This window comes from Colobus angolensis, unplaced genomic scaffold, assembly GCF_000951035.1.
Source record: "Colobus angolensis palliatus isolate OR3802 unplaced genomic scaffold, Cang.pa_1.0 Scaffold58, whole genome shotgun sequence".
In the NCBI taxonomy this organism is placed as follows: domain Eukaryota; kingdom Metazoa; phylum Chordata; class Mammalia; order Primates; family Cercopithecidae; genus Colobus; species Colobus angolensis.
The window spans coordinates 7030087-7044933 of record NW_012119376.1 but is presented as its reverse complement, the minus strand read 5'-3'; the positions used below and the strand labels follow the sequence as shown (position 1 = coordinate 7044933).

At 38.8% G+C, this 14847-nt stretch overlaps 1 protein-coding gene across 1 annotated transcript in view; it reads left to right on the top strand.

Annotated features, from left to right (window-relative positions):
- Nucleotides 1-14847, top strand: part of ARFGEF3 (ARFGEF family member 3) — a 185815-nt gene that overhangs the window by 73954 nt on the left and 97014 nt on the right. Inside the window, exons 6-8 of the mRNA XM_011962073.1 lie at nucleotides 5979-6101; nucleotides 10404-10446; nucleotides 12930-13008. Of these exons, the coding sequence (XP_011817463.1) occupies nucleotides 5979-6101; nucleotides 10404-10446; nucleotides 12930-13008 (245 nt within the window). The remainder of the gene's footprint in view (nucleotides 1-5978; nucleotides 6102-10403; nucleotides 10447-12929; nucleotides 13009-14847) is intronic.

Here is a 14847-nt window from a genome sequence, read left to right as displayed (position 1 = left end):
TCTGTCTCCTTCAGTTCTGCTCTGATCTTAGTTATTTCTTGCCTTCTGCTAGCTTTTGAATGTGTTTGCTCTTGCTTCTCTAGTTTTTTTAATTGTGAAGTTAGGGTGTCAGTTTCTTTCCTGATTTCTCTTGTGGGCATTTAGTGCTATAAATTTCCCTCTACACACTGCTTTAAATGCATCCCAGAGATTCTGGTATGTTGTAATATACTGGTTAATAATAATAGCTACTGGTCACTGAGTCCCTAAAGCATGGCAATAAGTGGCATTTTACATGTATTCTCCTTTAATTTCTGCCACAACTTGATAAAGAACCCAAGCAAAGTGAAGTTTGCTTGCTCAAGTTTCTACAGCTAGATATTCAAATCCAGACTTTTAATATTGCAAACATGTACTGTTAATCAGTCTGCTATATTGCTTCCTGGCTCCCCCTCAGTCTTAGAGAATGTTAGCAGAATCTTACCATAATAATATTGGCAACCAACTGAAGTTCTTAGGAGTCTTATACCATTGGACCTTTACCGAGGCATTTTGTTAGATACTTGTTCTATGGTGTTTTTATATATAAAGCTCAAGTGTTGATTCGTTTCATTTTTTTGTGACCATTGATTCACATGGCCATAGGGAATATGCCACTTTTTCCAGTATCTTTCCATATGGATAGTGTATCTTTTCTGAGCATTATATATAACACATCAGAGGATTGGAGGTTAGTAATAGTTTCACTTGTTGCCCTGGGGAGCTTGAAAAAACATTGACGCTCAACACCTGCCACCAGCGGTTCTAATTTAACAGTTCTAGTTGTCACTGAACTGTTTTTTAGATTGAGCTGGTTTATAGCTCTTGAAATGTTCAGTGATACTTTTTTTGGGGGGGTGCACGGGGGACAGAGTCTCCCTCTATTGCCCAGGCTGGAGTGCAGTGGTGCAATCTCAGCTCACTGCAACTCCCACCTCCTAGGTTCCAGTGATTCTCCTGCCTCAGCCTCTTGAGTAGCTGGGACTACAGGTGCACGCCACCATGCCTGGCTAGTTTTTTTGTATTTTTAGTAGAGATGGGATTTCGCCATATTGGCCAGGCTGGTCTCTTAACTCCTGACCTCGTGATCCACCTGCCTCGGCCTCCAAAAGTGCTGGGATTACAGACATGAGCCACCATACCCAGCCAATACTTCTTTTACTCTGATATGGTAGCATTATTTCTGAGACATACCTGAAATAAAATATTCTACAATTAAGAAACAGATGGTCTCAGATATAATCCCACAAAAAAGTACACAGATGCCATGATCTATTTATCTTGGAAGCATCTTGTTATGTTCTCTGTAAGACTGGAAGGAGTAACCCCATCTCCTGGCAAAAAAAACTAGCTAAGGAAGCAGGACCACGACCTCAAACCAGTTGAGACCACTAAAGTGAGGAAATTGCATTTCAAGGAGCTTCACTTTTCCTTCCTGAAACCCTTTCTTTCCTGTATGTCAGTCTCTATTGATCCTGGTTTGACTCCTCTGAGGAGTCTGTTTTTTATCTAGTTACTGCTAGATGGGCTTTAAGTAAGTTATTGCTTCTTTGGCAAGGAATTTCCACACCTTCCTTAAACCTCTTACTTGCGTGGCTTGTGAAGAAGTTGTTTGGAGTTAGAAGACACACAGACCAGTGTCTCTGCTTCAGTTTGGACTGGTTCTCAGCCAATCTTCTGTAGACCTGGAAAGGTGCATGAATTGATGGGTTAAGGTGTCTTAAGCCATTTTAATATGCCAACTTAAGCCAAGAAGACCATGGAGGAGGAAGAGGCAAGTCACAATCAGATTTCTCCAGGTATGCCTGGCACTTTTAGAATTTACTTTTGAGCTGACATCCAAAAGGAAAACTAGCCAACTTCCCTACCTAATGTGGTGATCAGACTTACTTATACAGCTGTTTCCTAGGAATAGTAAAACAACTTCAGTTCATGCCGTGTGTGTGTGTGTGTGTGTGTGTGTGTGTGTGTGTGTGTGTTTGCATCAGCAGAACCCATTTGATGATATGCCTCTTGCCACACACCTACCTGTTGACCTGTCTTAGGAAGGAGAGAGTAAGGAATAGCCTGGCAACTGAGTTGTCAGCATGATTAATCATGAAACTTAGACTTATAGTGATAGCCAAGATTTTCTCTGGTACTAATGTGTTCAAGAAGCATTTATAGTCTTCCCTACATAGAGGACATTCCTTCTGCTTTTTTATAGCTTAATCTCTGATCCTTTCTACTTTTAATCACTGTAAATTATTTTTTATCCCTATAAAAGTTTTCCAGTTGACAATATACTAGCTCTTCTCTTTATGGAACTTATTAGTATTATGCATGATTTTAACAAAGCAGTGCCAATAACCCCATTCAGGTGGGAAAGAGAAGGTAATTGCACAGTTCAACAAAGTGAAGGTCATACGTATTTTATAAAGCTAAGCACATTTTTATTGTGGCATCTTCTTTAATATTTGTGATCCCTTTGGCATATATATATATAAATGATGCTATGTTCCACTGTGCTGCTTCATATTAAATACTTTAGTGATTTTTCCCTGGGTTTAACCTAGTACTATTATCTATCAGTCTACTTACTCAATGATGTAAAGCTTTTATTGCTTATGTATGGCCTGCAGACTTGTGTTTTCTTGTTCTTTTTCCTTCTACCTTTGGGGTTTATTTTGTATCATTAACCATTTGTGTTTGCTCTCAGTTCTGTTTAGCATGTTATAAAGCTGGATGTTTACAAATCAGTGAAATGATCACAAAGTGTCCCTTATAACCTCCTCACTGCCCTGCATCTTTGTGTGTTCCCTGTGATCAGGTGCTGATAGGGCTTTTCACAAGGTATTTGACTTGGCCCTTTAAGCCTCTGGCAAAGGTGCAGGACTTAGGCTTTCCCAGTGTTGATTCTGCTTTATGAAAGCAAAGAGCATGGACAGGTAGAACCAATAATGGGCAGAATAAAAGAAGAAACTGATGAGCTCTGTCCCAGAAACTCAGCCTGCTTTTGGACATGGTATTCTTTTAGCTGCCTTGATTCAATGTGCTCATTTAGTACTGCCCTGAGGTAGAGGAAGAAAAACATTAAAAATAGTTGGTCTTGAATACAATGAATAGGTTTAAAAATGGAAGCTCTAGTTCTATGAATCTTAGTAGTTTGCCAATATATTATTACAGGAAGTGTAAGAAACTTTCCTTTAGAAGATGCCAAGATAGCTGAGAAAGCATTTCTTTCTGGGTGCCTAAAGATAACCATAGCATCAAATACATGGTAAATTTTATATTTAATGGGATACCTTTTGTCATATTCAGTCTTTATACTCCCAACTTTAGCCAAATGGGCTTCTTAAATTAATAATTTTTTTTAGCTGAGTAAACATGCTTACCTTTTCCCTGAATAAAATGCCTCCTGCACCAAGTATTATATGTATAGTATTAGCAACTAAACACTAAAAACAGTGCTGGCATTAAAACTAAAAAAAATATATATATATATATATGCATTAGCTATTTGGAAAGTTCTTGTCTGTTTACAGCACTGCATTATATAAAATCCAATTCCTCATGCGTGCACTTTCTTTCATGGGTCTAAAGTGAATGATGTAATTTTTTAACAGAGATTGTGTAGTGATATGTTTCTCAGTATTCAAGAGAGTTTATATTAAGTATGTAGTTCAGCTCTCAAAATAGCTCCTCTTTCATCTGTAATGCTTTTAAGGCTTACAATTCCCCCATAAATTTAAAATGGCAGAGCTTAGAGATCTTAAAGATCAACAGTTACAAAGATTTCTGGGGAAAATGTAAGATTTAAAGAAAACTGTTAAATTATGAAGTACAAATGATGCACGATGGAGAGTTTGGCTTCATCAAAGTGATTCAGTGTGGTCTCTAGATGCATTTTCAAAGTTTTAAAACCACTTCATCACATGCAAAAGTAGAAGCATTTCAGGATTAAAACACCTTTCAAGGGGTAGTTAGGGTCTCTGTCACCCAGGCTGCAGTGGCACGATATCATGGCTAATTGCAGCCTCTACCTTCTCAGGCTCAGGTGATCCTCCCATGCCTGGAGCTGGGACTATAGGTTTGCACCACCATGCCTGGCTAATTTGTGTATTTTTTGTAGAGACGGGGTTTTGCCACGTTGCACCCAGGCAGATCTCAAACTCTTGGGCTCAAACAATCTAGCCACCTCAGCCTCCCAAAGTGCTAGGATTACAGGTGTGAGTCACCGTATCTGGCCTAAAACACCTTTTTTTCCTAAGCATGCATAAATTATTGTATCTTCAAATCCACTGTATCCATGATTATTTGAGAAAATGAATTAAAAGTCATGTGCCCTAAGTACTTTTATGAAAAATAAATACTTTATAACTTGCTTTTGCTCTTTAACTATGAAATGAATTAATCTAGGCCAACTTTCAAATGTAGGTTTGGGTTTTGTCCAGGTCGAGAAGACTGCCTTTTTTTTTTCAAATACTGTTTTCAGTTTCAAATGCTCCTTTGAAATATTAACATTCAGTAGGAGATAAATTAAACTTTAAAAAACAATTTATGTTCACCTAGTTAATTCTGCTAGGTAAACATAGTGAGGCATGGCAGAAAGAAAAAGATAACATGAGTCCTGGCAGAAAATTCCCCAGCTTAAGCAGAAGCAGCAAAAAGATTAAAATGTAGTCTCTTGCCCATCTCAGTTGTCAATCATCAAATTAAATTTGCCATGTAGGTGAGAACCCTGGATTTTCATTGTAGATAATCTTGGAGCTATTCCTAGAGAAATAATTGAGGAAATTAAATATCTCTTTTTGTTTTTGTGTCTCTAAATATGCTTTGTAAAATTGAATACCTTATGCAGAGAAAAAAAGTAGGCAAATTTAAAGCATGCATTTTCATGCCCATCCCTGTGGCTTCCAGAAGAATTAGAGGCTGTAAAATCTGAAAAGTCATGACTTTTAGCAGCATATTATCAAATGAGGGATTTTTTTTTTTCTAATTGAGATTTCTCCATGTAGTAGCCACCACCGGGTCTTTTTAGGCTCAACTGGACGTGGAGACTTGCAAGATCCAAATAGGCCACCCTTGGTGTTATATTCACTTTGCAGGACACAGGACAGGAAACAGAAGCAGGACAATGTTAGGCATTGTTATTCCCGGGGGTCCTCACAGCAGCGTAGAGAAGAACCTCTGGCTCTCAAATGACAGCATAGATGCAAGGAGATGAGAGCCATCTCGGTGAGTGCAGTCACCTTGGTCTAGAAGCCCTATGTCCCAAATAGGACCAATATTTCTGAAACAACTCTATTAGCAGAGTTTGCATAGTTCCTGCAGAGGACATGTCAATTCGAAGAGTCAGTACACCTAGGGAAGCCCAAACCTGTGGCTACCCACCAGGTGTTTACAGTTGATTCACAGTTCTCCCAATTCAGATGTAGCATAGGAATTTGGAAACATTTTTGCCATAAACCATGCTACCTAGTAACACAGCTGATGTCCTGCCTTTATGAAATTTCCAGAAGAACACAGCTAGAGGGTTGACCCAAGGTCAAACTCATTCATAGAGCAGGAGAAAGGGTTTTGCTAACCCTTTTCCCACACTAAACAACCTGGGAGTTAATAAATTCTGTTATATTTCATCACCAAGTGAACTTTTTCTGATTAATTTACAGCCATCTGAGTTGATTCTAGATAGAATTATTTGGCACATCTAAAAATCACTAATTTGCATTCTCCTATGATGCTCAGAGGAACAGGTTGTAAGAGTGGTTCCTTAGGGAAATACCATTTTTCCTATATGCTTAAAAACAAATTTCCAGGGATTTAAAATATATTTAGTTATATTTAGTAATAACCAGTCCAAAATCAGGCTGACTTTCTGTCTAAGAGGGATTTGATATCCTCTCTGATTAATCCCAAAGAATGTTGGTAATAAGCTGATACCTGCAGACATATGTGTTGCTGTCTTATTTCTTTAACAGGTATGCATTGAGACATACATAAGCAGCTGTCACCAGCGTAGCATAAACACTGCTGTGCGGGCAACTCTCAGTCAAATGCTGAGTGACTTGACTTTACAGTTACGACAGAGGCAGGAGAATACGGTGAGTCTGTGACACCCCCACATTCATCACCTTCCTGGTGGTGTCTGTGTATCCCACACCCGGGGGCCCCTCCTGCCAGGGCTGCCTGCCTCCTGAAAACAGTAGGAAGGGCTTTCTTGTTTTAAAAGAACATTTTATTTGTATACATTAAGCTCTTTAGATGTTTGCCTGTTTCACCCCAAAGCTTTGAGAATTGCTTTTCCTCATAGTTTCTGTAATTTTTTGAGTTATTGTTTTAAAACTTATTTTTTAATCATTGTTTTAAAACTTCTCATACTGAAAATTTTTATTATAAATATTGTGATACATTAACAAATATTGGAAGTAAATTTGAAATTAAGAAAAATGAATATAATTTATTACATGCTTTGAGGTTGGGTGTGTTTCCCTTTGTTAACTAAAAGATGGTGACAGGAGGCCTCCCTCACCTGCTGGGGTCTTCAGGGTGAAACTGAACTAACTTGTCTTCTCTCTATCATCAAAGCCCATTAGAGCCTTTTGCTCTGAACTTGAACAGATTGTCTAAAATGAGCATTCCAGGGGAAAATGTAAATGTAATTGGCTCCTTGTATGTATTATCTTCTGGGAATGTTAATGAGAGAGTGATTCCTCTTCAAAATTGGTGTTTTGTGTTGTTTTAAAATCTGCCTCTGTAATAATTTAGATTAAAATCATTTTGAAATCTACAAGGAGTGTTCTGAAACGACATTTGTTATTTGTTCAAATAGAAAATCTCAGTTACAGCTGGGCGTGGTGGCTCACGCCTGTAATCCCAGCACTTTGGGAGGCTGAGGCAGGCAGATCACCTGAGGTCAGGAGTTTGAGACCATCCTGGCCAACATAGTGAAACCCTGTCTCTACTAAAAATACAAAAAATTAGCCAGGTGTGGTGGTGCACACCTGTAATCCCAGCTACTTGGGAGGCTGAGGCAGGAGAATTGCTTGAACTCAGGAGGTGGAGGTTGCAGTGAGCTGAGATCACACCACTGCACTCTAGCCTGGGTGACTGAGTGAAACTCTGTCTCAGAAAAAAAAGAAAGAAAGAAAATCTCAATTACAGTCCCAGATATCCCCGAAATTAATTTTATAAAAATTAGGATTTCTTATTTAACTTCAACTATTTGTAATTTTTAATTTCAATATTTTCTAATTTTTAGAAAATCACGGAGTTGAGGGGAACCTTAGAGATGATCTAGTCAAATTCTTTTTTCCTCATTTTACAGATGAGAAGGTGAAGCTCAGAAAGATGAAACTGAAATCTAAAATGAATGAGCTTATCCATGAAGGAGCCAGAAGTAAACCCCTGGTCTCCTAGCTGACTGCCAGTACAAGTTCTCAGTTAATATGTGCTCTGGCAGCCAGTGTTGAAAACAACACTAATCTGAAAAAAGCAAATATTGATTTTTTTTTCTTTTCTGTTTGCTGTATCCAATTCCCAATTTCTAGTAAAAATTGTTTTAACTTGAGATATTTTCATTACTTTAGCTTACCCCTTGCTAAAAACAATTTCATTTATAGTAGGATTTTGGATATAGGTAGTATGGGAGTATTTAGTTTAAAAGAAATTAAAATACATAAATCAAAAATGTATTAAAAGTTTTTAATTGATGTAAATCTAAGATGTTGAGAAATCTTATAATATACACTCATATTTCATCCTTGCTAAATGGCAATATGACCAAACACTATATTAATAATATCTTAATATTTTAAATGAAACATTTAAATCAAACTTTGTAATTTCAAAGTCCTTTCAATTATATGAGTTCATTTAATCTTATTTTAAAAATTTTAAGTAGGAGAGTATTAGGTTTCAAGTCAAATATCCCAACCTTTTAATTCATACTGCTCTTCTGTAAGAATGGCAAAGGTATGGCTGTGGAGGTGCAGTTGATACTGTAGAGGCTGTCTGTCTCCATCCTGGGTATTATGTGGCTAATAAGGCCTTCTGGTCCTGCTCATCGTGGACCATCTGGACTCACCCCAACCGGAGGCAAGATCTCCAATTAGGTGGAAAATTGGTGTTTCCTGTTATTTCCTTTCTATTACTCATGCAGTCCCTGGAGATGTAATTCCATGTCCCAGAAAACATAGTTCTCAGGATGCTGGTGTTTGAAGCATTTGTGATATCCAATGGAGGGAGACATAAGTTTTGTCACATAAGAATTTAGGTATTTTTTTAAAGCTCTTAAAGTGGAATCATCTGTAGGAATGGAGAGGTTTGCTCTGAAGAGGTCACGTATTCCCCTGGGGAACACTGAGCATTCCCTTGGGAAGATATGCATATTTTCTAGCACGGCCTATCACTGTGTAAAAGAAAATTTTTAAAATCTCAGGACCGCCAAATTTTTTATGCCGACAGGAAGGTTAAGCCCGGAGGCTGAGTCATGTAATACCCTCTTCCAAATGAGTTGCTCCTACTAGCGTCATGCATTAGCCAGACCACCTCAGAAGGGTAAGAGGCCTCAGGCATATCCAAATGACTGCCCCCACAGATCACTCTTAAGTCAAACTTTGCTGGCCTCCCATAAACAAGGACATGCCTATTGTAACTTTAGATCCGCAATCTAAGTCTAGCTCCTAAAACTAAAGTCTGTTTGATTCCACACTGATAATGTTGAATAGAAGCCCATCTTTAAAGACAAGATCCATCATTCTTCTATGTACCCAGAGATATCTGCATAATTGATTCTTCTATTACTCCCATTTTTTTCTTCAAACATTCACCTTATGTAAATTTAGATTTACTGGGCACTAAGTAAAATCTCACAAGCATGTAACGATTTGCGTTACTGCCTACCTGTCCTTCTTCCTACATGCCTTCCTCCTTCCTGTAAGGAAATGTAGAAACCTCCTGAAATGTAAAACCTCCTGAAGGCCTCTGCAGAAAACAGCCACAGGTGCAGACAGTCACAGGTCGCATTTTTCCCAAGTGTGCCCAAAAGCTGTCTTAATAAACTTCGATTGACTGAGATACTTGCCTCAGTCACTCATTTCAGTTATCAACTGGAAAGACATCATGGGCCACCACAAAATTAGGAAGGCTGAATGCAGTGGAAAGAAAATAAATAATGCAGAACGCCAAAATCACTAGCAGGATGTGTATCTTCAACCTAATGTTTATCCCCAGCTGCACCCCAGGACAGATGATAATTTTGATTTTGTGTCATCACAAACCTACATATTATCCAGCTTTATTATTGAATTATTTTAGGTAACCTAAGCTATTGTTAAGTTGTAAATTACTAATTTCAAAAAGTAAAGTTGCTACATTTAAATATTTGGGGCTGAAGGATGAAGGGATTCTCCTACCCTTAAATATGACTCAAATGTGTTTCCTCCAGAAAGTGTTGTTCTCAACTTGACTTGAGCCATTCTGAGCCGTAGATACTGACATAACACTTCACAAAAGTTGCTGTGGAAGCAGCTGAGCTTGCAAATTAATGAACAGAGAATGGTAGAAATATGTGCCTGTAACAAGTTTAAAAATTAAATCAGCACCATGGGATGAGTTACATGTCTGGTAATTAGTTGGCATGAAAATACCTCCTTATTATCTCTTGGTGCAAAGAGGTAGGGAGAATAAAGTGCCACCTTCTTAGTCTCTGCTCAGTAGTTGCTGAGTTATCCCTGCAATGGGAAGTAAGTCTGATTATTTGTAAATGTCTTTTCCTTCCTATTTTCCCTTCCCTCACAGTTCTGTCTCTGCCCTCATAGTTCTGGATGTACCTAGCCAACAGCAGCTGGCTCGGTACGGTTAAAATGCTCCCCATCAAATACAAAGATGGAGATTCTGACCAGTGGTTATCTTTGTACCTGTATTTTGAAGTCCAGGAACCTAATCCTGCTTATAGCCAAGAGTCTGTATTTATTAGGGGCCATGCACAGTGTCAGCTGTAGCCTTGGAATAGGTTGTTCTCTGTGTGAAATTAACTCACCTCTTTAGGCAGGCATTGCCCCAGGTCACAGCCCAGCATCCTGGAATCCTGGGAGTTTAAGTGCACCAAAGGGTTTAAACTTCCAGGAAGTGTCCACGAGGCATGTCCACACGTTTGCATGGACACTCTTAAATGAATTATTTTGGGAACTGATAAGCTCAGTTCCAGAGATAATTTTTCTCATAAACACCATGAATAATGAAATGCTCTCAAGAGCTGGTGGGTGGGGGGTGTGCTCAGGCAAGGTAGCTGAGCCCAGGACACTCCAGAAGCCATTTTGTGTCCTAGACTTTTCCCAGCGTCAAAGAGTCAGGATTTTTCTTGCCTGAATCTCCTAATTGTGTGTGTGTATCTCCCTTACTAGATAATTGAAAACCCAGATGTCCCACAAGAATTCGGGAATCAAGGTATTGCATTTGATTTGTACTAGTTCAGTTTTTAAAGCAGCTGTGAGAATGCCTACTGAGTATTTGGAGTGAGGGGTACAAAGATGTCTAGGAGCTCTCGGGTTGTTTTACCATTCTCTTGGAGGTTGTGCTTGGCTTTGCCTTAGGTGCCATTATTTAATCAGCTGCTGTCTTTCTTCTGTTCCTACATTCACTTATGCCAACCACACCTGTTCCTGGTCCAACTCTGTGAGGGAAATTAACACTTCACATACCTCTCATTTGGAGGCTGGCTTTGTTAGTTACTTCATTCTCCATGAAGTCAGGTTTAATTGCTAAAATGAGAATAACTGGATAGAAGATTGTAGAAACCTGATTGGTATACAGTGTTATTGCACCAGAATTGTGTTTGTCAAATACCAATTTTTTGACAAGAATGTTGAGTCATCTCACAGGGCCACTTGCAGACAACTCAATTTAAAGATCAGCTGAAATCAAGTTAAGGAACCTTCATTCTGACCCACAGAAAAAGAAAAAAATATAGAAGTCCACATATATAATTAACCAGCAATTTAGTTTTTAAAAACAGGTTTGATACTATTTTCTGAAAGTGTGCAAAAATAATACCTGATTAAAAAGTTGAAATTCAGACTGAGTAATTTTTTTAAATATTGGAAAAATCTGCTTTTCTATTATATTTGCCAGTTAATAATAGTGAGAAGGAGATGGAGGTGAGGAGGAGGGGGAAAAAAGGGAGAGAATGAAAAGGAGAGAAACAGCTCAACAGCCACAACTAGGAGAGGAAGAGTATTTGAAAGAAATGAGAAAGAGACACGCCTTAAGTCACATTCTAAAGCATCACTAAAGTGTATTGTTTCAGTCCGTGATGCTACATTCTTGGGCCACGGACTGGAAGGTGCCCTTTTCAGTTGGATGCTCTCAGTGACATGCGCTAAGATGTTCCATCTTCCTTTCCTCTTTTTGGCTACGGTGTTCTCATAAAGGTTTCACTTTAATGTAGGGTGATTTTATAAACTAAAAAGGAGGTCTGCGTCTTCTTGGTCAAGAATATAGCTCTAAAAAATATAATAGTAAAAAATTGACAGAGGGACTCATTTAACGTTTATCTAAAATTGAGCTTAAGGACTACTTGTGTGGGTTTTATTAATCTTTAAGTATGTTTTATCATTTCTTTTCTCTATTGCTGCATTTAAGATCTTAATTCTGAGGAACAGCCATTTATTTCTCTTTCCTTGCCTTCCTCCAACTTTACTTTCTCTCTTACACACTTGCCATTTTCTCTCCATCTTCCTTGACGTCACTGTCATCATTCATTTATACATTCATCAGATACTTAGAGCCACATTTATAATGACCTTTACAGGTTTTTATTTTAGGGAACAAATGCTTCCACTTGCTGTTTCACATAGCCTGACAATTCTGTGAAATTAGTATTCTTTATCCCATTTTTGACAGAAGAAAAACTGAAATTTGCCCAAACTCACACAATCAGCAGTTTTTGACATGTAGTTGAACAGATTCCAAATTTCCTACTATGCTTCTGTGGGAGTTTTGGTTCCAGCCTCTGGAAACTAGAGCACATTTAAAAGGAAATTTTATTTTTCTGATATCGACTATTGCTTCAGTATCAACAAAGACCATGGGCCCTACAGATGCTCAACAAATAAAGTAGGTAAAGATTTGGCTAAATTATTTCGCCCCATTTTTCTCTGATTTGTTAGTTCCAAAGCCCATCTTTTCCCATGCTACCTTATTTTATCTCTCTGGGATACTATTCTAATCAGCTCAGAAGACCCAGAAATTCAAGGGTCAGAATAAGGAATACACACATAGACCACTGGCCTAAATATTAAGAAAATTGTTGTCTATCATGATGTTTTTGAAATTACTAATTTCCCTTTGGTAAGTGTGAGTGAATTTTACTGATAATAAGAAACAATCTATTTTTTTTTTTCTGGACTATCTTTTTGAGTGTCTTGCTTTAGAAAGAATAATTATAGGCCATGCGCAGTGGTTCATGCCTGTAATCCCAACACTTTGGAAGGCCGAGGGGGTGAATCACCTGAGGTCAGGAGTTCAAGACTAGTCTGGCCAACATGGTGAAACCCATCTCGACTAAAAGTACAAAAAATTAGCTGGTTGTGGTGGCAGGTGCCTGTAATCCCAGCTACTTGGGAGGCTGAGGCAGGAGAATCACTTGAACTTGGGAGGCGGAGGTTGTAGTGAGCCAAGATGGTACCACTGCGCTCCAGCCTGGGTGACAGAGTGAGACTCTGCCTCCAAAAAACAAAGAAAGGAATAATTACGCTTAATTATTATCATTTCTGTGATCATCACTTTGGTGGCCTAAGGGCTTCTCCACATCTGAAAATCATCTTTTCAGTCTCAAAAACCATCTAAAGTGGAGGATGGGAAGGATGGTTCAGGGAGCTTGTCGTGCCCCCTGTTGATGTCTCATGCCTGTAACCTCCTCTGTTTTGAAGGGTCAACAGTAGAGTCCCTCTGTGATGATGTTGTCTCTGTACTCACCGTCCTATGTGAGAAGCTGCAAACCGCCATAAAGTAAGTGCCCTAACCATTGCCGCTTTTCTTTACTGGTGGTCTCCTTCTGAAATAACCTTTGTCTACAGCATCACTTCAAATTATGGATTATAAGATTGTAGGGACTCAACACTGGTATTTACTAAGGAATATATTCTGAAATTTGGCGCAATTCAAATAACCAAATACCATTACTAGAGTATATAACTTTCTGATGTGACAATGGGAAGACAATACCTTACAGAGAGCAGTTGCTTCCTGGAGCATGAAGCTGAGTGGGAAGAATCTTGGGCTGAGTGCTAGTTGGTGTAAGAGCCGGTCCTGTCTCGGCCAGATCTCAGCTGTGTCCCGGTGCGTGACTCTTCTCATCAAACCGTGCTGCCCTTTCTTCCTCTATCAAATGACAGCGTTGGACTGTGTAATTTATCTCTATTTCTTCTAACATTCCAGAGCCTATGAGCTCACACAACCGGCTTTAAAAAGAGCATGTTACCCTGACTTTTACTTTTTGTTTTTGCATATCAATTAATATCTGAGTTCACTTAGGTGATGCCTGCTGCTCCATCTTTCTGTGCAGTCATTAACAAGACAGCCTGTGCACCTGTAGTAAAGCCAAATCATAAAACACCAGACTTTCAACATGGGATGAAAAGTCTCTACCAGCTACATATGTCATGAATTGCAAAATTCTTCAACACATTACAATTCTGAAGTGTCCTTTGAATTATGACAGACATTAAGCTATCATTCATTTGTAACTAGGACATCTGATAATGCAGAAAACTTACCTGCTGAATTTTAAATGCAGGAATGAGTTGGGAGAAATAGTCTAGTTGTAGGCAAGAATGAGGTGTCTCACTTTGCTGGAAACATTGCAGAAACTCATCTTTTAATTTGTTTGGCTTTTGGTTTCTCAGAAATTTAGGAGTATTTTTTAAGCTAAGCTTAGAATTACTCTTAGAAGTTGTTGCCAGATGGTTTCTTCATCAATTCTTCTGTTGTTCCTATAAGTCACCTCTATATTTTGACCAAAGTAAGCTCTCTTTATTGAGGCACTTCAAGGTCAAATAGAAAATAAAATAATGATATCAGGGTTGGGGTTGGGGAGAGGAAATAGGGAGATATAAGGCAAAGAATTCAAAGTAGCAGATGTGTAGGTTGAATAAGTCTAAAGATCAAATGTACAACATGGGGACTATAGTTATTAATAATGTGTTGTATTCAGGATCTTTGCTAAATGAGTAGCTTACAGCTGCTCTTGCCACTGCGATGTGGATGGGTAGTGGGAGGGAATGAGTAACTATGTGAGATGATGGATATGTTAATTTGTTTCACTATAGTAACCATTTTACTATATATATAAACCTATAACATCATGTTGTAAACCTTAAATATACACAATAAAATTTATTTTTATAAAATGAAAAGGCCTGTTTAATACATGGATAGTATAAACCAAAAAGAAGTAACACTTTTTCTCTACCCCCTACCCTCAAATTTCTCCCATCCCTGGACCCTGGCAGGCTAGGCAGGCAGCAGGTCTGGGCTTCCCCCTGCTCAGGAGGGCTGAGTCCCACAGCAGATGGATGTAAATAGCTCCTGCTGTACCCTGCTTAGGTCCGCATCTTTCCTGACCATGGAGTGTTGGAACAGTGGAGCTGGCACTCAGATTACCATCCTAACTGAGGGCTCTAGCACCAACTGCAGCGACCCCATCTGTAAGGCCCCCATGCCACCTGCTTTGCTTGGGACAGTCCCAGATTATACCTGTTGTGTAATAATTATAATTACCCTCCTTCACTCTCAAAGGTGTTCTGGTTTAGGTCATGTGTTCACTCTACCCATCAGTGACCAGAGGTC